This window comes from Hippoglossus stenolepis, chromosome 24 (assembly GCF_022539355.2).
Source record: "Hippoglossus stenolepis isolate QCI-W04-F060 chromosome 24, HSTE1.2, whole genome shotgun sequence".
NCBI lineage: Eukaryota > Metazoa > Chordata > Actinopteri > Pleuronectiformes > Pleuronectidae > Hippoglossus > Hippoglossus stenolepis.
In genome coordinates, this window is record NC_061506.1 from 7,345,714 (window position 1) to 7,369,124 (window position 23,411).

Here is a 23,411-nt window from a genome sequence, read left to right on the forward strand (position 1 = left end):
TTTCCCCTTCCACCCCCCCCCCCACCAGCCAGTCACTCTATCTCTCTTCAGGGACAGTCACACACTCTCCAGGGCTCAGTCCTCTGTCGAGTGCCATATGGTACCGTCAGAGCCCTGTTTGGGTGTGTGTGTGTGTGTGTGTGTGTGTGTGTGTGTGTGTGTGTGTGTGTGTGTGTAGAGGGTGGGCAGTCGTGGCTCAAGGTGTCAGGAGAGAGGGTGGTTTAAATTTAACTGCAACAGGGCTGATATCTGCATGGCAGGTCCTGCCTCACCCCCCTCTCCTCTCTCTCCCTCTCTCTCTCTCTCTCACACACACACACACACACTCACGCACACACACTCACTCACTCCCACACACACTGTCTGTCTTCACAGTCCCCAGCCACAGACATCCTCATCACACACACCCACACCCACACACACACACATACAGGAGGAGCAGCAGCAGCAGCAGCAGCAGCTCCTTCAGCCTGTCAGGAGACGCTCCTCTTCACCACCTGGATTGTACGAGAGGCCAGCTGAGGACGCGACGGCGCAGAGAGAAAAGGGACGCTCACCGTCGGTGGAGGAGAGAAAAACTAATCACACTGAGGATAAAGCCTCATCCGAGCCGACGGGCTGAAGGAACAGCCAGTGGCACTGCAGAGGCACAACAGCACAGTGGGCTAAAGCTTTGCTGCGAGAGGTAAGGCTGGAGCTTGGAGAGACTGTGTGTGTGTGTGTGTGTGTGTGTGTTTGTGTGTGTGTGTGTGTGTGTGTGTGGGGGTCAGACGCTGACAGATGCAATGTGATCATTCTCATTTAGAGGCAAATATGCACATGTGAAAGGCTGCATGCCTGTGCCATGTTGGGGTCTCACCTGTCTGGTAAATGCAGGAATCACAAAATACAGAAATCCTTGGCAATTGCAAAGTCTTTTTTTAAAATCAACTGATGTCTATTTTAAACACTGTACATGATTTTGAATACATTATGAATTCCATTGTCCAAAAATATTTTTGGGAAATTTTTCTGTAATTGCTGCAGAGACACAGCTCATCACTATGCACAAAAGCTTAAATCACAGACGCATGGACATGTCTGAGTTGAGTGGATTTGCAGAACACAGAGAGTGGGACCTAATCTCCGTTGTGGTGGCTTTTCAGAAAGATTATGGCTAATAAGACCGACACAGAGATTAGAGAGGAGACTACCGGAGGCTCTGGGGTGGGGGTCCATGGGGAATGATCTTAATTTGATCTAATTGGATTGAATTTATTTTGCCAGGAGACAAAACATCTAAACTGTTTGATTTCCCCGACGACACAGGTTCGATTCTCTTTTATTTGCAGTAAATGACAATTTGCCGATGAGGTGGTCAATACGTCAGTTTGCCCGCCACGTCAAAGCTGCGTTGATAAGGGTGGACGCGGTTCTCATTGGTCGCAGCTCGGGGAATTTCCAAAGGGCAGCATGTCCATGAGAACCCACGGCGGTGTCATACAGTGCAGGGAGGACGTGCAAGGGAGGGGAGGGCCCGGGGGGGGTCGAGTTACCAGGGCCTGCACTCATGTCTCAGTTTGGTACTGAGAGGAGTGGGAGAGCGAGGGACAACAGTCAAATGTCAGGGCCTATAAAGCATTTTCGCTCGAGCGGAGTTCGACCGCCAAACTCAGACGTTATTATTTTACAGTACGACTTAAAAAAAGGCGAATGCCAGAGCCATTATCACGTGCTCAGACGGGATGTCCTGCGGCGGCATGTGCTGTCTGATGAGGTGTCGGTATGTGGTGGTCAGCATAGAGAGATGTTACCGAGAAAAGGATTAGCATGGCTATCCAAGATCATCAGCGTGAATTACGGTTTGCGGTTTCTCGTAGATTTATGAATACAGAAAGTCTACAGTTGCATTTATGGCTGGAAGACAAATTTACTTTTCTCTCCACTAGACTAGAGATATTTTAGATTTGGGGCGTTTTTTTAAGCTGAAGATGTCGCCCTTGGTTTTGGGAAGTAGTCGCCTATAGTTGCCTCTGACATTACAAAAGCTGCAACACACATAAAACAATCAGCAGGTGTAGCGACACTCCCACACGCCTTCCTCCTGGGAGTAAATATTTGTGCTGACAGAAGGACCCCTGCGCGCCTCCAGATGCAGCTTTAAAAGGCTCGGGATTTGGCATGTGACGAGAAGTGACAGGCTAATCTGTTTAAGCACGTACGGCAGCGGGGCGCAGAGCCACGGCCTTCTGCTGCCGGTAATCTGCCGCGAGGCAGCGAGGAGGCGACGGATCGGCAAGTTCAGGGGGAATTCGGTGTGTTGGGAGCGTCAGTTGAGTGGAAGTGGGGTGTGACTCCCTCGTTGGGTTGCATTGTCTGCGACTGCATCTCGTGTGAGGGCAAAGGATGATGGGAATGCTCTTCTTATTTCATATCCTTAACATGAAATCTATTTTAACTGCACGTATTATTTTCTTCTTCCAGTTACGACTACGATAAGAATGAAAAATAACTTTAGCTTTTTCATCTGGGTCGGGGTTAGGGTTTCAATTTGATTTTGGCTGTTCAAATATAGAGAAGCAATAGGTTACTGATCGATAGTTTCATTTCTTCATGCCTCAATATCAATCAAATGAAACATGGGGACAAACAGTATCCATCCAATGTCGTGAGGTCACCGTCAGACACTCTGAGAAATCAAACCGCTGCATCTTCCTGCGAACTCCTTGTCTCTCAGTGTGATTGACAGTTTGAGGGTACTGGGGCAGAGATCATTAAAACACACACACACACACACACACACACACACACTAAGGCACCTTGAGCTCCGCCAGCTGGAGGTCGGATTAGACGGCCTGGCTCGGAGGCTTTATCGAAGGTGTTTGATTCATCATTAATGGGGAGAGATTAGAGGAGCATTTCACGTGAGAGTTTGAGTTGAAGCTGGACTTTACAGTTTCAAGTAGCTATCCGGTGAGTTAATCGCTGGAGGAGCGTGGCAGCACAACACCACCGAATTCCCCTGACCGCCTTTCCCACAAGTTATTGTTCTCATATTTCTATCCTGTCTGGACTCATCGCCCAGTCCCACAACATGAGGGGGACGCACGGTGAGAAGTTCATGGGTCGTAACTGTCATTCCGCCATGTCTGACATGCGGTGGCTTTTGGCAGCCTGCTGATGTGTCCTTGAGCCCGACACCTAAGACGCTCGTGCTGAGAGGAACGCGTTTCCCCCGCAGGAATCAATAAAGTAAAGCAACTCAGTTCGAGGTTAATAAGGATTCCTGAGACGTCTCTCCCCGGGTGATGCCACAAGAGTATTAAATTGCACATGACGTTTTTACTGTTTTGTACATTTAAAACGGATGGTCTCATTTCCAGTGGGCTATCATCAACTTATCCAGAGCTAATATTATTTTCCGATTGGGCGTAGCTGGACTTTGTGAATCATTTGAAAGAAAGACAGGGGCTGAGGCTTTTCAAGGACGAGGAGCAGACGCTGTGTAATTTGCCTTTTGAGCTTGGCCCAAAAAATGAGGCCTTGATCACTGAATTAATAGCAACCAGTGCACTCAACGCACATTTAAAAAGATGTGCAGGTAACTTAAATAATAAATTAATAAACGTTTTAGTTTTTTTATTAATTACAGTACATCAAGCTAAAACTATATCAGTATCATTTAATTTTCTGGTACAGTTTAAATTAGTTTTGTGTTTGGTTTCTAATACAAACGTAATAATTCAGATACCATCCCATGATTACTGCCCTCAGTGAGGTTTTGTTTTCATCTGAGCAAAAAATACTAAATCGATATCCATGCAATTTTATGAAGGGGTGGGGCATCACCCAAGGAAGAAGCCATTAGACTTTTAACGTGGCGAGATAGGACGTTATCCTTCTCCAAGATGGCCTGTAGTTATATTTAAATAAATGATGAGGTACAATTTGCTCGATGTTGTCATGTCTTGCTAAGGGGCGTAATGTTTATCCCTTATTATCCAAATCGTGGCTTCTTTAACGGTGTCACAATTCAGGGGCTGCCACCTTCGGAGGATCCGTTCTATCCTGTGGAGGATTTCTGTGATTTGTGTCACCTTCCTCTGTAGGAGCCTTCGTTGCTCGAGGATGGAAGGACGTGTTTGAAGGAGCCTTTTCGAAATGGAACAGTCTAGTAGGCCCCAGATTTGGAACACAGCCTTTGACAGGAGGTCAGTTACGAACCAAACCTTTGTTTGCTCGGTTGACTTCTGTGTTGATTGGTCTGGTCCTAACGTTGAAGTGGGGTCGACCAGTCCAAGAAGAGTGGGGACTGAGGGACACATGGAGCGGTGGCTTGTTTCTATCGGGGGGGTCCTGTTTCTCACACAGAATACCAGCCACTCTGAGCTCTGGGAAAAGAGCACTATATATACCGAGTGGGAGGAGAGAAACTGCAGTGTTGTCCAACATTAGTCTCTCTCGGTGTCTCTCGCTGCCTGACCTGCGGCCCTCTGCTGCCAAGTGGAGTCAAAATAAGTCGGCCGAGATCAGTTTGTCCAGCGGGGCGGGCATTGACAGATCAGCTGGAAGGTGCTTTCGCAGAGGCTGTTCCCATGTGAGCAAGTGAGGACATACAAACAGAAGGGGCTCGGGGACAGATGGCGATAAAAATGGACAAGGAAGGACGGCTCGTAGCACTTTATTTTGAAGTGCAGAGAGGAATACAGTGTCCAAAAATACATCGTCAGCTCAACCTGTTTGCTCAGGACGTCACACTTTAATGTCTCAGTTAATAAAACACACTGGGGACGGTCGTTCCATTATCTTTAGGTTGCATTTTATTGCCGACACCTTCCTCCAGCAGACACTTCCCCCCCTCAGGTGCATCCCGACCGAAACAGCTCGACTCCGGGCGCGTAAATAATTCACACGCGTATATTGAAGCCAGTGCCGGACCGAGGTTACAGTGTGATTTGCTGCAATGGACTGCTCATCTCTGTGGAAGTGTAAAAGTGAGTAATGCCCTGTGCTGTGTCAGCGCACCACGGGGCATCAGTGATGGATGGCTGCCTGCGCTGCATTACAAACTATCAGCGGGGGACGATAGCTGGAGACTCTGATCATGTGTGAAAATTCAACGTGGTGAGATCGAAAAAAAGCTGTAAAGCCGGAAAAATCAATGAACTGGCTTTGAAGTTTACTTTTACTTATTGCACAGACAACTCACATTGTTTTGACATATCCGAGGAATAGATTTAGTCAATTTGGAGAATCTGTTCTTCTCAAAATCAACACTCTTGAAATGAGGCTGACACTATGTCTGGATTTGGTATTTTCCCTCCCAACACACAGCACTTCACATCAAGGGGTGTGACGAGAAAGACAGAAAAAAAAGGGTGAGAGTCAGCATGAAGAAGGAGAAGAGAATTGAAAAGAGCAACTCAAGGTCCTGGGAATAAAACGACAACGTGATACAGATTTATCTCGTGAACGGCAGATGGAGAAGTGACTTGTGGCTGTGGCTCAGGAGATGGAGCCAGAGGGTCAGTGGTTTGATCCCCGGCTCCTCCAGTCTGCATGCTGAAGTGTTCTTGGGCAAGACACCGAACCCCAAATTGCCACAGACGGCTGTACCGTCACAGTATAAGTGATATGTGAGAGAAGCGCTGTGTGAATGTGTGCGTAAATGGGTGAATTTGACTTGAAAAGCACCATTTACTCCCATTGTGAGGCTTTGATATGAACGATATGTAAAATACTGAGGGAGAAATGGACAACATACATGTGCCAATCCCATGTAACCGACATAATATGTAATTGACAGACCTTGTCCCTGTGTTGCTCATGTCAACCCACTCATTTAGCTTAAAAGTGTCAATAAAAATAATTTCACAGGATAAAAACTCAAACTTTTGCAGATTATAACAAAAGTACAACTTCTTAACGTGATTTTAACACAAAAGTAAGGACACAACTTGTTATCGGAACAATTTATCACCAGAAAAGATGTTTCAACCCTGGCTGTCTTTTTTCGTTTCCTGCTGCTGCGACTATTATCATCAACACCGCCTGGATTAGTGAGCGTGACACAACCTTTACTTTATTTAGTGCCGCCGTTAATTATACCACGAGGGTCCACTGAAGTCAGATTCCACCGCGAGCTGTGTGACGGCACTAGTGCTTTCCATGATGCGGCAATAAACTGTCACGGTCATGAGGATAATGACGTCCGCAGCTGCCCGGGCACTCTGCACACGGACAGGTGACCATGTACACTGGGGTTTGTCTCTACATGCAAGAGAAAGCATGACAATAATATAAAGTTATGGTCAAGTAAATTACTTTTTGGAGAATTAATTATGTGAGTCATGCCTCGTTATTGTGTTATTTTAATCTCACATCACAAGTCGGATCAATTTGAACCCAGGCAAAGAGCAGCTTGTTCTCCACGGCTGCAGCTTAGCTTCACATGTAGCCACACATTATGTAAACGAGACCTTTACATAGTTCCCCATCATGCCAACATGAACCAGCTCCCATCCCTCCGCTATTTCTGCATTGTGTCCTCAGCGGGGGACTCGGCTTCGGTTGTGAAATTCTCCGCATATGTAACATGATTGGATGAAGCCACACAGGTGGCAGCCTGGTGCTAAATATGTGCCGCAGAAACAGACACACAGCGAGCCCCCATTGTTTCCCCTCTCTGTTTGCCGTTGCTATAGGAATGGACTCGGCCGAGATGAGACCAGCTTAGCGTGGCTCGGTGACTTTGCGTGGCTTTTGCATTTCTAAACGACAGGGTCAATTATCGGGCTATTTTCTGACGGCCCACTAACAACTAAGGGAAGCGAGAGCGCAGGGATGGAAAGGACAGGAGTGCTACAGCGGTGAGGAATGACGCTTTAATTTGCTGGATGACACATTTGTCTTTAAACGGGTGCCATTTGTACAGACTTTGTCTGTCAGGGTTGCTGCAGTCAGAATGGGATGAGGCCCGATATGACTCATAAGCAGTGCAGGGGGCCAAAGCCACAATAAGACGAGCTGCAGCTTTACGTGGTTCATCTTTTCAATTGAAAACAGCCTTGCATCCTCTCTTCAGCATTTTTTTTGTACCAGGGCCCGAGACACAAAGACTCAACTGTCAAACTCATCCAAACTGAATTCATTCTGAACCAGCTACCTGCGGGAAAACGTATTCTTCACCTGATCCTGCAGCGATGACTCACCCTGCAAACAATGCAACGGTACTCGGCCAGAGGAACAGAATCACAGCACTGCTTGTACAAATGAAGCACAGGAAACATGACTCAGCTCAGGGAGAAATGCTGGTTCGCTGTTTGGGAAGCAGCACAGCAGCTGAATATTAAGAAAGCTGAAGAAAGAGCCAGAGAACTGCATATCGGAGGGGGGTGGGGGGGGGTTACACTGGGACACACTCTGTCTCCTGTGCATTAGTGTGATGCCCCCAGACCAATACTTTAATAGCATTTCCTATTCCACTCTGATTAGGTTGGATTGTGTAGTTTACAGTCTTCAACAGGGTTTCGATCAACAGCGTTAATCACAAAATAAAGATGTGCATCTCTTAAAGTGACTTCAATCAATATTGAGGTTGCTATGGTGATGAACCTGCAGAAAATCTCCCAACTCTGCAGTTCCCCTCTCCACCCTCTCAGCCCATTGTTTTGGTTGGTAGATGTAGAGGCCAGCGGGTGGCATAAAGGGCCAAATATTTGCTTCTGTAGTGGGTGGAGACCATAACGGAGCTAAAAATACAGAACAAATATTGGATTTACGTTAATCTGTCGACAGGATACATGACGACAAATGGATTACAATGTTGCTCCGTAACTACTGGATGTGTAAAGAGCCGCCTGTTTGCTACAGCAACTGTTATCTTGTCAGCATCGTGTTTTGCAGATTGATTCCACTGCCCCCAAGTGGCCCCCCAAAAAAATCGAATCCAAAGGCCCTGTGACCCCAAATAGTTTAATATAATTGATTATTAAGTTAATTAAATCTTAGACTTGTTACGAGCCCGAGCTGTGAGTCGGACATCTTATTGAGGAGGTGTCTTGGGAACTGGGAAAGATGGAAGGAAGCAAAGTCTTCATTTATTAGCGTGTTTAATATATTTCTTAAGTTGAATGTGGGAGTTGCATCCACAAAGAGGGATATTATGGGATATCTGCAAACTAATTCCTATAGTAGGAATATTTGAGTATGAGTACACAAAAATGTCCTCCAGGGATATTCAAAGAAGTTGTGACTGCAAAGCAAACACAACATGTGCAGCAACAATCTAACAAGCTGCACAAACATCAGTTCCTTCAGACCCAGTAATCATATTTGACTCTTTAATTCCTCATACATGAATGGGTTATTGGCTGCAGGAGGTGAGGAGACACACACACAACTGATAAAGTGAATTTCCCCATTCTGGCCCTTTAAATCTCTTCATTTTGGAACATAGGACGAATGCATCTCAATTACAGGCCGGCACCGCTCCGTGATTTAAGCCGATATTTGGAAAGTACCTGGCACTTGATAAATAAAACCTTTAGCACAAATGCAGCGGACCACGGTACGATTCCTCAGCAGGACGTGGTCCAACACCACTCGGCACCTCTTCTCCTCTACAGTGCCGGGGATTGGATGACCTCTAATTTTAGCGTGGGGTTTGTTGGCCAATGGACAGTTTGGATTACAGGCACACAAAAAAGAAGGGGGCATGTAACAGTCATTAACTAGGGAGATAATCAACAATAATTATATTTCTGCTTCTTTTGTGACTTGATATTTTACGCTTCTGAAGGGAGGGTTTTTCTTTCACGCCTCTGTGTCTTGAAATCATTAAGAGCATGTTGGTAGTGATAATAACATTTGAAAATAACAGGAAACATTTTAGGATATTAAAGGTTCGTATTTAATAGTTTTTTCAATAAATTGATTTATATCAGGAACCATGTAAAAAAAACGAATCTAGACACATGAGGTCACTGTGACCTTCACCTTTGATCACTAAAATCTGAATTGTTTTTGAGATATCGTGTTCAGAAGAGTGAGACATATGGACGGACAACCTGTGGACACAATGCCACCCAATCGCATACTTCACAGTCACAAAAACTAAATAGAATATCTGGAAATCAAAAATATTATGCGAATATATCCAAGGATTAAAGAAGCTCATCAGAATGTAAAGATTAATGCTTCAAATCCATTTTGTCTTCTTGGCAAAGAGAAACTACAGAAGTCAGTGCACGTCTCCAGACAGACGACTCACTCCACTGCTCTCACTTTGAAGCTCGGCTCATTTGATCAGAGCCGAGCTGAACAAAGCTCTTCGGCGGCATCGTGAATAATCTCGGAATTAAATTGTCAAAGCGTTTAATATCACGATGGTGAGAACTGGGGAGATTTTCCGTTTTCTGGGGACTTGTTTGTGAAGTGTCGTCGCAGGATTTCTTCAAGACTTTGACTTTTAATGAATTTCTAACATGTCTGAAAGGATACGTGTTATATTTCAATCCATTTTAAACACGTCCTTTATTGTAGTCACTGTTTTCTCAGTGTTCACAGTAACACATGAACTAAAACCACTTCAGCAGAGTTATTCTTCCAGTAAACGCCAGCATGTGTTTGTGTGTGTGCGCTTCAGGCAAAGTAACAGTATGTGGACCAGCTGATGGATGCTGTGACCCTGTAATCCACTACTGTCACTACACGAATGGACGAACGGACCGGGAATGCTCCGCTGAATGAGTGACTACCTGGTGATGACAACTGTTTTATCCTTTTTATCATCTTCAGCTTTTTTTCCCATCCATCTCTCTCCCCGGACGCTGTCTAGGAAACACGAATGAAAAGATTATTGTCACTCGTCTGCGTCAGTGGTGAACTCGCAGCTTGTCGTGATGGATGAAGATGTCTACGTGGCTTCTTTGACCACAGACGCAATTACTACAGACAAACTGACCAGCTGATGAACCCTATGACTTTCTGATCTGCTGTCAGGCCTCAGTCTGGGGATTTATGCACAAAATCTCAGGTTACCTCAAAGCAGAGGGTCTCCTGCACAAAATGGGACATGCATTGTTTTCATCGAAACCAAAGCATCTGTTAAAGCGATATGAGATAAATACATTATTACTCCCTTTTGATTGTGGAGTAAAATTATCTCAAAACACAACGTAAGCATCCAGTTCCTTGGAGCTACACAATAAACTACACTACAACAGACTGGAACAACACAGCATCTATTCTATTAAAACACTTTCATCTTGTTTTTAATTGTATGAATTGTAAATTCGTTTTTTTACTTAGAGGGTCAACTATGCTACATTTCTTTCTTATGTTTTGTACTTATTTGCCACTGTACTATTTCCTCTACCACCTAAAATAGCTCTTATACCCCCCCCACCCCTATATACTGTATACTGTAATCAACTTGCTGATGAAGCTGAGCAGCATCACTCAGAGTCCAAAAGCTCCAACATGCACACTCCCAAAAATAAAAAGGTGCTGCCCTCTGCTGGCTGATCCGAGCAATGGGCCATTCTTCAATGGCGAGACCTCTAAATGACACTTGAAAACAAGACAAGGTTATAATCACAACTAATACTAAGACAAATTATAGTTTGTCTAGGACAGGATTTGTCTTTAAAGGAGTCTTCTAATCTAATTATCTTTTCAATAATCATGGGAACATTTTAAGATTCAAGCCATATTGACTTTTAAACGACCAACAAGAGGGTGGAACAACCGTTTCCTGATGCTATATTGTACCTGGAGGGTTCATTATGATATACCTATCCATCCAATGAGCCCCAACCCCCTGATGAAGGAATCTGCTCATTATTCCTGCAGAAAAACATCGAGAACGTTGCACAGAACTGCCCCAAGACACCTCGAAATCCAGACATTGCAATGCAAAAGTTCCACAAGTGCCTGTAAATACCTATAATATGATTGATATTGTTATAGGCGGGAACTAGTTCTCATAAGTGTGATTGAAGTTGCGCAACAGCACAAAAAAATATGGCCTTGCTTTAAATGAGACGATTTGGCTGGTTTAGTCTGCATGTGGTCATCAGTGAGTACGTGTCTGGGATCCAGCAGAGAGGATCACAGTGTTGACTATGTCGGGGCTTGTATAGGTGATTCGTCTTCTTCCCCGGTGGCCTGGTTGCGGTGAGAGTCCATTTCAACTATTCGCACCTTCCTACCATCGGATCTGTCTGGATGTGCCCCGTCACGCCGGGCACACGGGGCCCCTCGAGTGGGGGTGTGGAGGTGGCAGGAGGGACGAGGGGATCAGATTATGCTTTTAAAATGTTCCGATAGATGGTTGTTAATCAAAGGGGGAATTTGAATGTGAAGTTCGTGCGTCGCTTCATTTTATCTGGTCTCAGAGGTTTTCCTCTCCCCTGTATAAAAGACACTATTTATTTTCTGTTCCTCTCGCCCGTTAAGTCATAGTATTTACTTTGATTACAGCTACTGGATATTTCTTTTAGGAATAATCAAAAAGGTTATGTCTTCGCGCCCCCTTTCTGTTTCTTTTGTTGGTTGCTTGATTTCTTTGTCAGCAGCAAAACCCACAGAACAGATTTCCACGAAACTTGGTGAGTGGATGAGACATGAACCAAGAAAAAAAAGCTATTCAATTTGGGTTTCTATCTGAATAAAAATCAAGCGTATTTAGGGGGGTGATATCTATAAGTGTGTGAAATCTGGTGCAGCTTGGTTGATTCTAAAGGGACGGTTGGGCCTCAGCGGCAGAATGTGCTCAACCATAAAGATGTGGGTCTTCTTGTGGCCCGAACAAAATGGATGCAAGCCTAAAGGAGCCCACTTGTAAAACAATAAACGTCCCAAAACAAATGTGGGCCTTTTTTTTGGCAAACATGCGGTGCTCTTGGCAAGGCGTAGTCTGGATGTGAACCTAAAGTGGCCCATGTGGTGAATGGTGAATATGGCCCAAATAGCACAAAACAAATTTGGGCCACCTTTGGCACCTTTGGCTCACTTGTGGTCCAGATCTGGCAAACAGGATCAGGCCATTAACCCACGTGGTATGTGGGCCGGATGACAGGGGCCAAATCAGATCCAAAACAATTTTACTATGTGGGATTTTGCATCTGCAGCAGGGACCTTGACACCTCAGACGAAGCCGATGAACCACAGAATGTAGAGGTTGATCAGGGCTCATGTTTGCGATGAAGACACATCGCATTTCTGCAAAACCGCACGGCCCCATTCCATTCAAACGCTGGCTGTAAATCAAGCTCCGAAGCAGACTGCGGAGTCAGGTGATTATTCACCGTATGAAATATTGACTAGTTTCGGGTTGAACTGGACGACCTCTCACTTCTGGTTTGCTCCGTGTGACATCCAGCAGCTACTGGCCGAACTCAAACCCCCCCACCCCAGAACAGACAAGGTGACAGACACGGAGCGTGGAGCACCTGCAGCCAGCGAGACAGCCGATACAAGATATTAAATACACTGGGGGTGTTTAGAACGAGGCCGACTTGGGGCTAAACTTAGAGTCGAGCTCTGTGGCTCCAAAGAGCAGCGCTTGGGGAGAGAGGTTCAGCTCCATGTGCGTCATGTTCTGTTGGACTGATGCATGAATCAAAACAGCATGACTGGTCCCATTAAAAAAATATCATTTGGGCCCAGTTCTGCTGGAGAGGTCGCCGGAACTGCAGCGCCGCCTGGGTTTGTCCTTGGTGAGTGTGAGGACCTTGGCACAAACACACACACACACACACACACACACACAGTAAAATGCAGCATTTGGAGCCAGCCATGAGATCATGAGAAAGACATTCTCATGGCAACGCTCCTGCACAATAGCAGACAAACAACCAGACAGCACGTGTGTGTTTGTGTGTGTGTGTGCTTCTCTGTGTGTGCGCGTGCATGCATTCGCACATTCAGAAGACCACGTGCACGTACGCTTGGCCACGTTTCATGGTTGAGCATCAGACTTGGCCTCTCGCCCCAGACTGAGAACTCCGTCAAATGTAAACCTGGCAGAGGAAGCGCGAGGACACATCACGTCCATTGTCCTCAGCTGCTTTACGTCGTGTCCCGCGGAAACGCTCCGAGGTCGTAAACACGGTGATTGGTTTGTTTTGGCTCGGAATGTGTCCGAGTTGCTCGTCCTCCTCCAGAGGTTTTAACATCTCACCCTGAGGTTCACGCCATTATCGTCTTATTCCCCCCCCCCCTCCGCTCCCCGTCAGTCTGTAAAGTCAGTTTGATTTATGCTGCTCAAAATCACAAATTTGTCTCGGAGACATTAGAGCTGCAACGTTTGGAAAACCCCAACAGCATTTCTGCTTAATGGGTTGTCAATGATTTTAGTGTCTGACTAATAAAACCCTCAATCTCTAGATTCAGGATTTAAACAAGAGAGAAACCAATAAAATGAATAAAAAAAAAACGTGTGCAGAATCATGTTTGTTCTCACATCCGAGTGGAAACTTTCTCCGTGTTGAACATGTGCATGTATATGTATGAGCAGGATTTGGGGTCATTACAGCTAGTTTAGAAAAAAAACAGTCATGCCCCTGTTCGAAACGTATACAAGACTAATGTGGAAACTTGAAATCATCGGTGCACATAGACTGAGAATGGAAGTAGAGACGTCTTGTTTCCAGTAGTTACACTTTCGCAAAAAGGAAAACATTTGCAAATCCATTGATTCTAGATTTGATTGTGTGATTTAATTTGGCAGATTAGGGTTTATTTGCCTTCAAATATTAATTTTAGATATAATTTCACTTCTGTATTGCTGCCCCTTCACATATAAGGGCAATAATTCTGTTTTTGCACATAGAAACTTTTACTCACTTAAAGAGAGTTATGAACATTAAAGGTTTTAAAGCGTCATGGCGCCCCCTGGTGAAAAAACAGATGCCCTTCCACTGCACATTATGGACTCAGTATTTCAGAACAACTGCTGCGTGATGAGGTAAATTCAGTGTATTTGCCTTCAGGGAGATTCATCACCACCGCTCCGAACTGGAGGACGGACTCTATAACTGAATTTAGAATTGCAAAGTGGAACTCGACCGTTGCCGTCTAGGATCCTTGCAGGGTAATTGTGCAAAGCTGACACTCTTAAGAGTTTTCTGGCCAGGGCCAAAGATTTCCTGGGATTGCATCATGGAGCAGAAAGAAAGAAAGAATGTGAAGGAAAAAAGCCTTTTAACAGCGAGCAGCTCTGCAGCAGCGAGTCCCTGACATACATCCTGCAGCTTGAAGTAACAGGGAGCCTTGTACGTGATGCGGGAACATCTCTGTTTGTCCGCCCGATTGTCTCATTCCTCCGCAGCCCATTTTGCCGGAATCGCGGCCCCCTTGCCCCCGAGCTGTGGACGACTTCAGTGCGGAGGAATTCCCAGACCACTTCTCTCGTTGCTTTACAGTCCAGCGGCGCTAATGCTCGCAGGAAACAACCCCGACAGTTTTATGGCACCTCGCTCAACCTTGAGGCGGGAATGCTGCTAGGCTACCTGTTGCTGCGGCAACACTCGCACTGTTTGTACACATTTCGCTGTATCTTTTTTTTGTTTTTTTGGGTCTTGATGACGGAAACCCCTGCAGCACAGCATGCAGCTCTCTCACTGTCATTCTTTGGGGGCTGTTAGCTCCACTGATGCATTTGATGTGTTTAAAAAACACTTTAAATACAAGATGAAACTATTATTTTTTACATTCTCAAAGGGAGACACAAGTATTCTTCTAAAACGTTCCTCAAGCTCTCTAGAGCCACATATTAACTGCCACTTAATGCTACTACTGACACATTTACACACAGTATATCCGTCTACATATCATTACAACACAGTTATATTCAGGCAACTGTAACAGCTAAACGAAAAACTGACAGATCTTGTGCCGCAACAACTTGAAAACGTTTGACACAAACTCTCTAATATTCTTATCAAGCTCATTTCAAGATGTTCTCACGTCGCTCGGCCAAATAAATCCGAACCTCCCACTGAGCCAAGAGGAAAAGTGGTGGTTTGGCATTTCAGGGATTTCTGGCCTCTTCTGGTTCCCTAAGTTTGTTCATCACTGATGCTGAATTTCACTCGCTGTTATTTCTGTCTTAGATTTTTTAACTCTTCACTCTCGGATGTTACGATTTTCTCTGCGTTTGTTTGTCTGCCTGTTGTTTGTGCAATTTCCTGTGGCTCCAAATAGCAATCTGTATCTAGTGGATTCAGAGGGGGTGCAGGCTTTTTTCAGATGCTGTGTGGTAACGAATGCGGTTTCAAACCTTCAACTAGCACCAATGTGTAGCTGGGAATCATAGGGCGGCCGTAGCTATAAGGCTTGTTTCAATCCAAGGGGACCTTGTGTGCTCCTGTTCTAGATCTGGTTGTGAATGATGTGCATGGATGACGAAGTTGCTGCAACATTAATCAGCAGGCAGGAAAGATTGATAGTCGAAACAACCGATTTCATGATGAACTGATAAAATGTGCATGTGAGGCACTGATGCAAAATCAACCTGGTTCGAAACATCTCGCGGCCAGAAAAACGACAGACACAATGAGATACATATCGTCCCGACGCCAGAAACGGATATTTGATTTCACAGTCCCCTACGCGGATGCCTCTTCGCATTCATCCCACCTGACCAGCACTTTGTGAAGAGCGTGTGCCGTCCGATCTGATTATGCGTGGATCAGACTTCCCCCTCCTGCTGCTCCCAGTTACCTCTGATGCAGCGTTTGCTCTCAGCCAATGCACGCTGGGATCAAAATGAGCATTTTAAACTTGATTTGTCTCCTTATGAAAACCAGCAACCCCCCCCGCCCCTTGTGCATGATCCATTTTTCATGGCCGCGAGTCTCAGTTTAAAATCTGTTGTTTCCCTTGACAGATTTATAAAGTACCATCTTCACAAAGGGATTTTTGGGGATGTTACATTAAGATTCAAGTGTTTTTCCGATGGGATCTGGAGGTGGAAAGATGTTGCAGAAGTCGTACTTGAATTTACTGTAAGAGAAGATTTCATGTGTCCACTGCAGACGACCAGCAGATCCTCCTCAGGATATACTGCCGCTCTAACATCTTTCCCTCCCCTCTCTTCCCTTTCCCTGCTGCCTTTTGATCTGCATTTCTCTTCCCCTCAATCATCCTGACAGCGGCGTGATGTCAGGCTGCAGGAATCTACGCCCGTGATTTGTGTGTGCCTGCGCGGCGGCAGCGGTTGTGTACATGTACGCATGTGTTCTGTGCGTGTCTGCGGGTTACTGCTCGCATTGCCAAACTGTCCGCACAGGCCGCTGTGTGCGCATGTGCGTGTTTGCATGTGTGTGTGTGTGTGTGTGTGTGTGCGTGTGTGTGTGTGTGTGTGCATGTGCAAGGAGTGGAGAGGTATAGTTTTAGTGGCACACCTGTTTCCTCACCTTTCACCCTCCTGCTTTTAACGGCCCTCCCTCCACTTTACTTCCAGCTCACATGAAAAGTGAAGTCATCACTCAAAGCCCATCCTTGTGTTCATTTGAAAAAGATCCTTGTGTCCCCGTGAGCGTGTGAACTGGTTTGCGAGGGGAGAAGTTGCTGTTCCAGTTTAGATCCAGAGTCCAAACAGTCACAGAAAAGGTTCACAATCATAAAGTCCCAAAATAATAAGTCTAAATCGCTTTCCTAAGTGTTCAGATGTGTGATAAAATTACCCAATGGCCATTATAGACGGACTTCGTGGGGTTTATGAGTTAGCGACTGGCTGGTTGGCTGAGTGAGTTCATCGCGTAAAATCTTTGAATGAATGAGCCTTTTGACCTGGTAGCCATAGTCGGAGAAACCTTGGTGGTCCCGGCTAGACTTGTCCAAAGTGCCAAGTGTTTCCAGTAACAGCTTTGCTTTTGGCGTCAGACATTGTCCTCGCCGCTTGATGAGAGCACGAGGTAATGGAAGGGCAGAGGGAGGGAGAGGAGGAAGAGAGGGGAAGGAGAGCTCATGAATGAATAAGCAAACTCTTTTTTATTTATATTGCTAATTTTAAACCGTGCTGGCGGACCGGTTGTTGTGGGGATTGTCATGAAAGTTTGTACAGATGTTCACGGTGCACAAAGGATGAATCCTACTGACTTTGGTGATTGATAAATGTTAGTGGTTCGTGCCACAGCATCAACAACTACACATGTTACCGTCAGGCTGAACTGTGATTACTTTGGTGATGTGTTGGTCTTATTCTCCACATTAGTTTTTGTCCTTAACCTTTACGAAGAACTTTCACTTCCCTCTTGTTTAGGATGACTTCCACTTTCTGTTTTTCAAGTTTCAAGACATTTTACGACAGAAATTGAGAGAAAATTATTTTCAATAATAACAAAACTGTAAAAGAGTCAAAGTTCTTCTCTGAAAAGCACTAAGTTTTGAACAACCATGTTAAATTATTATAAATCATATATGTTTCAGTCCTGTGGTTGACCACTGGATAAAGAGGAGCTGTATAAAACTCTATATCCAAGCTACTCGTGAACCTCAGATGAGATAATTGCTTATTAGCAGACGTTAATCCTCTGTGTGTGCACACAACAGTAACACATCCCTTTATTCACGTTTGCATACCGGACATAAAAAGTCAGAGGCTTGTGCTTGAATGAATCCTTTTGTTGCCTTCGCTGTCAAAACCAAACTGAGCCGCCAAGTCCGTTGCATAGGATCTGAGCACCTGTTAATCATAACAACTGAAAAATGACTGCACTGTATTCAAACCGCTCCAACATCGGCTGGATGGGATTAGTCGGAGGACAAAGCTCGGCTCAGTCGTCTCTCTGGGCAGTTTTACACATGTCACACACCTGTTCATTCACGCTGTCGTCGTCTATTAGCGCAAGAGATGATGCACCGTGATGACGTCACGTGCACAGGTACAAACACGACACTGTCAGATCCACTGGGACTTTGACATATTTGTTGTCCAGGTAAAAAGATCTCTTTGCCTGAGACATATTAAATCAAATATCCGTTCCCTCACCGGTGACAGATTCAGATATTTCATCCGACAAAAAACGGCTCCGACGTTGTAATCTGAGGTCTCGCGTTACAGATGCTGGCTAATTACGCTTCGTGTTTTGGCAGTCATGTTTTTCGCCCCCTCTCCGAGCTGACGACACAAACAACACAATGCGGTCATGGTGAAAATACGAGTGCACACAAGCAACACAAGATTTCAAAACAACATTTTTTAGAGCCAGTTTTTTTTGCCTCATCCAGGGGAGAAGGGGCTGAGAGGAAATTTCCAAACCTATGCCGCGCTTTCATTTAGCGCCACTGTCTTCAAACGTCTATTTACACCCTGTCTCTATTTAGACTTGGACTGTGTTAGTGTGAAACTGACAGCAGATGCTGGGATGATAACAAAGACAATTGGGATTAGCTGGAGTTGTATCGTATCAAATTGGATCATCAGATTGAGTTTAAATCTTGTTTTTGTCACATTTAAAGGAAAAGTTTATTTTGGATTTAAATCAATGAGCTTGATATACAAAGCTCATTATGTTTGTCAAATCGTTTAAGCGCATTAAGTGCATTACAGGCCTCATTTAAATCTCTAAAAATGTGTTTTGAGCGGCGTAACTACAGTTCAACAAATTATTTTCACCTCTGCAAACACAAATCAGCTCATTCCTGGACGGCTCTTTTTGGACATTCCAGTGTTTCCAGCTTTGCTCCAAGTTTCCAGTTGGAGCAACAAATAACCCAGTTAAGAAACATCAGGACCATCACTCACCGGACGCGCCGAACCTTTTAGTTACAAAACCTATTCACTCAACTCCCACCACGACAGTAAAGGACTGATTTGGAGACACGTCAAATCCAATGTGAAGCGATTTTTCCTGTCCCCCCGGTGAACCTTTTTATGAACTACGTGATGTATTTCTGATCCATCTCGGAGATTTTGCAGATACGTGATACTTGCACATGTAGGAATCCCAGCGGGGCCACGTTACACGTCTGGGACCCTCAGATTTGTTTGCGCAATCTCAGCTCGAATCTGAAACCTCCAGCTTAAATGCACGTTTGTGTCGGTGTGAGTTGATTGACTACAATTCTAACGATGCTCTGGGTAAGATTGCAAAAACACAGATAGTCCTGTATCTTTGCACGTTGCCTAAATCTGTACAAACACACACACACACACACACATTCAGAGCAGCTCTGTCTATCGCCCCGTAGCCCAGATCTCTGAGTAAGTCGATGTGGAGTCTGTGTTAGACGGCAGGGAATTACCTCAGCCCTGAATCATGTGGCGCCGTGCCTAGAGTGTTCACAATGCAATCACCCAGCCATCTTTCTTACACATAGCTGTCAGAGGGCCGCACACACACAGGCTGGACACACACTCCAGGAGCCTCCGACTGGTCGTTTCTGAACCTGCGATTGGAGCGCGTGGAGCTGATTTAACTGCAAGTGGTGGGATTTTCATTAATGTCTCAGTGGCACACCAGGGACTGATGCTGAAACTAGTTTTCCTTTTTTCCTTGGACGGACAATAAGCACATGCACAGATAAATACCATCAAAGTGTAGGTGGTCGCCAATATGAGATATTATATCCCACTAAGAGTGAGAAAACTGGTTTGATGTAGTTATGGTGGATATTTGCGTTTCTTTTGATGCGTAACTAGTAGATTGAAGTGTTTTAATAATCTATTATTTTATAAAAATAGCAACACCACAGTGTAAAAATACACTAAGTCCTTTTTGTAATTTATTTGATTGATTATTACTGATGCATTGATATACCAACTGCATTTTAATAATACATAACATAGAGCCACATTTCAGCTACATAGTACTGTTGGGTAGTTTTTCTATGCATTTCTCATTTGCTTTTTTTTGTTGTAATGTCCCAAGTTTTATACAGATACATTTAATAATCTGCTAAATAACAAGTAGATAATAAGTATAGTAGCATAAATACATTGTTTAGTAGTTAAAATTGAAAGTTCAAGTTTTGCCATTCATTTATACTAGTTAGTTATATTAGTTGGCACATCAATTTGTATCTTTCTCTTAAAAATCATCATCATTATATTCATTTTACTCCCATTTATTTATTTACACTCTGTTCATTGGCTGTTTGAGTTCTTATAAAATCCTGCGACTTCATTTCACAGATTTTTCATTTGATTTCTTGTTTTGCTTTTCATCCAAGTAAATACAATTTAATCCATTCTTCTCCAAACAATTTAAAGAATATCTCGCTGGTCTGCGTGAATGAAAGAAAGCCATTAAAAGCGCAGCTAGAAGCCGACACCACCATCTATTCCTGAGCTGACAGGAAGGTGTTTATTGTCAGGAGTGCGTGATTAAAATTGACATCATTATTTTTTGCGTTGCCAAGTTACAAATGACCTAATAAAAGTGAGTATGTTGTTGTGAAAGAGCGTCTTTAGCTGGAACCGCAGCTCGGGAGCTCGGCTCCTTGGAAACATTTCAATGTGAGTCGAGCTGGATGGATGATGATGTAATGCCTGTGGGCAGAATGTTCTCTCTGACATCAAACACTCAGAAATGAGTCCCAGCATGCTTTTGTTTCTGCTCTGCCTTTTTGGATGTATTTATTTAGCCCAACATAATGCCGAAAAAGTAATAAATGACTTGGCAGAGGAGCTTACAGTTCTTTCGCAGCTTACAGCATTTATCTATTTATCATACTTTGATCGAAGTCAGTGAGTCACTGAATGGCCCATTCATAAACCAGATGTCACAAAGACACAGTGTGTACTCCAAACAGACCTCGGTAGGTAGCCACAATGCGTTTGATTCATCGCTCGCTAAGTCCCGTACGCCTGATGTTGCCCCTTTTTTCCGATCGGTCTCCAGGCCCAAACACATCAGACCACCAATCAACATCTGTAAAACAGACAAAGTGGGTAGGCAAGACGAGCGCGGTCGCTCCACTGCCTAAATCCTCTGGCAGACTGATTTGGCTGCCTTTCTCCGAAAAAAAAAAAAAAGAAAAAAGTTCACGTTCTGGTGGAATTCATCAGCCGTGAATAACGGTCGGCAGCTTGGGGTAATTTGTTGAGCCGGTGCTGAAGCTCCGGGATCTACATGCGTTCTGGCACGTCAAAGAATTTGTGGCATAATGGCGCGTTGTGGCTGACGGTTGGACGTGATGATGATGACTCTATTACCCCGAGTGACTATTTCATAATATGGAGGGCAATGACAACACGGTGCTGCTGAGCTGGACAGATGACAAATGTGGAACTGCAGGTGTAGCGAAATATGTTCAGACTTGCACACAGCCATTTGAAATCCAGACTCTGCTCCTATTGTTGATGCGCCCTGTGCTTGTTTAATACAGTATTGATTTATTTTCTGGTATCCAGAGTCTGTGCACGGGCAGTCCAGGATATGTAGGACATCAAACTGGGGCCGGTAGAGTGATACTGGCATTCATTCCCACTTATGTATAAATTCTCTGGCCAGAAAAATGTAAATAAAACATTTCATCAGTCACAAAGTAACTCCTGGAATGCACTAAACTTCAAGGATAGATTATATTTGACAGAGTAAAAGCATCTGCGTATTTTCTTCTTGTAAGTATTTCAAAGTCAAGGGCGTGCATTCATATTTTGCACTTTATGTATTCCTGTACTGTTTTTGTTTGGGAAGATAAATAATGTAACACAGAAGACACATGGTGCGGAAAAAGATCATCTCATCCTTTCCTCTTTGGTTCCATCAACAGGTAAAAGACCATGCGATCCCGCAGCAACAGTCTGGAGGACATAACCAAGGCCAAGCTAGTGCAGGCGGACACGCGCAAGCGATCTGCCGAACGCGAGGAGCCCTCGGGAAGGGCCGAGCGCCGCAGCAGGTACCGCGAGCCGCCGGATGACACCGGCACCATCCAGCGGAATCACAAAACGGCCAAGAACAGCACCTGCTCCGGTGGGAGCGGCGGGAGCAGCAGCAGCAGCAGCAGTGGTGCCACGAAGGCCGGTCGCAGGGAGAAGGGCAGGGACCTCTCCCGGGATGACCTGGTCTTTCTGCTGAGCTTGCTGGAGGGAGAGCTACAGGTAAATCTGTGGAGATGATGCATGGAGAAAACATGGACGTGGCCCTGAGAACCTTTTTGCCAAGACATCAGCCCTCAGGCCTGCAGACATGGCACTGACCCCAGTCAGACATGTAGTCAGACACAGTGGATCAGCAGGATAAAGGCCTGTGTTAATGGACAGCCAACAGCTGAGACAACTTCCTGTCATTCTGCATCCAAGAATCTCCCGGAGGAGTGGTTGCATGACATCAACAAGGCAACGTCTGCCTTAATATAAAGTCTGCAGCTTTTCTTTAAGACCAAATCATAAATTATATTGTGTAAAATTGGCTAAATGGTGAAAACAAAGAAATAGAACGAAAATAGTTCCTTTTTTAGGCAAATTTGGATATTATGCAAAAACGTCTCAGAGTAAATGACTTACTGCCACTTGGATCTATTTTTTTCAAAGCTGTGGAGGTTTTCAACCTGATTATTTAAAGTTTGTCAAGTTGAATCTAACCAAATTCGCCAATTCTCTCCAACTGCAGGCCAGAGATGAGGTGATCACAGTCCTGAAGGCGGAAAAAATTGACTTGGCCCTGCTGGAGGCCAAATATGGCTTCGTCACACCACAGAAGGTCCTGCAGGCTCTGCAGAGAGACGCCATCCAGGGCAAGGCGGACGACTTCCAGGAGGACATTTATGAGAGGCCCATGGTTGAGGTAACACCAATGTTTAATTCAAACTAAAGTATTTGGCATCAGAAATGACTGCTATTAATGACTGACTCCTCCGTCCACAGCTGGATAAGCTGGTGGAGAAGCAGAGGGAGACGCACCGGCGGATGCTGGAGCAGCTGCTGATGGTGGAGCAGTCGCACAAACAGGCCCTGTACAAGCTGGAGGACGAGAAGAGGAACCACGGCGAGTTCATGAAGAAGAGCGACGAGTTCACCAACCTGCTGGAGCAGGAGCGCGAGAGGTCGGTGTACTAAGACGTAGACACTTGGGTTACAACGTAGCCTTCGCTGATTCGTCAGGCTCCCATCACATGACCCTCTTCCGAAAAAAAAAACGCAACACGGATAATCAATTACAAGCGTCGCTGACCCTGTTGTCTTTGCAAACAGCAAATTCTGCATTTAAATAATACAACTGCTTCCATGTGAAGGAGATATTATCATGATGTATGTGAGCGGCCACCTGACATGTGTTTTCAGGTGTTTTAAGCCGTTTTCAGACATGACCTGCAGTTAAAATCCAGAGAATTGGGTCCAGACTTTATTATAACTCTTATTTTAGCGATATCCATCATCTCCTCACCATCCGACTGTGTTTACGAGTTAATGTCAGCGTGTTTCTCAAAGTTTGAGGGCCTTTTGAATCATTTAAATCATTTTGTCTTTTCCC

The 23,411-nt window shown here is 44.8% G+C and overlaps 1 protein-coding gene across 1 annotated transcript in view; it reads left to right on the plus strand.

Moving 5' to 3' along the window:
- The first annotated feature begins 188 nt into the window (after positions 1-188).
- Positions 189-23,411, plus strand: part of filip1l (filamin A interacting protein 1-like) — a 62,067-nt gene continuing 38,844 nt past the window's right edge. The window contains exons 1-4 of the mRNA XM_035150216.2: positions 189-685; positions 21,709-22,039; positions 22,551-22,724; positions 22,805-22,983. Coding sequence (XP_035006107.1) covers positions 21,719-22,039; positions 22,551-22,724; positions 22,805-22,983 — 674 coding nt within the window. The 5' untranslated portion in view covers positions 189-685; positions 21,709-21,718. The remainder of the gene's footprint in view (positions 686-21,708; positions 22,040-22,550; positions 22,725-22,804; positions 22,984-23,411) is intronic.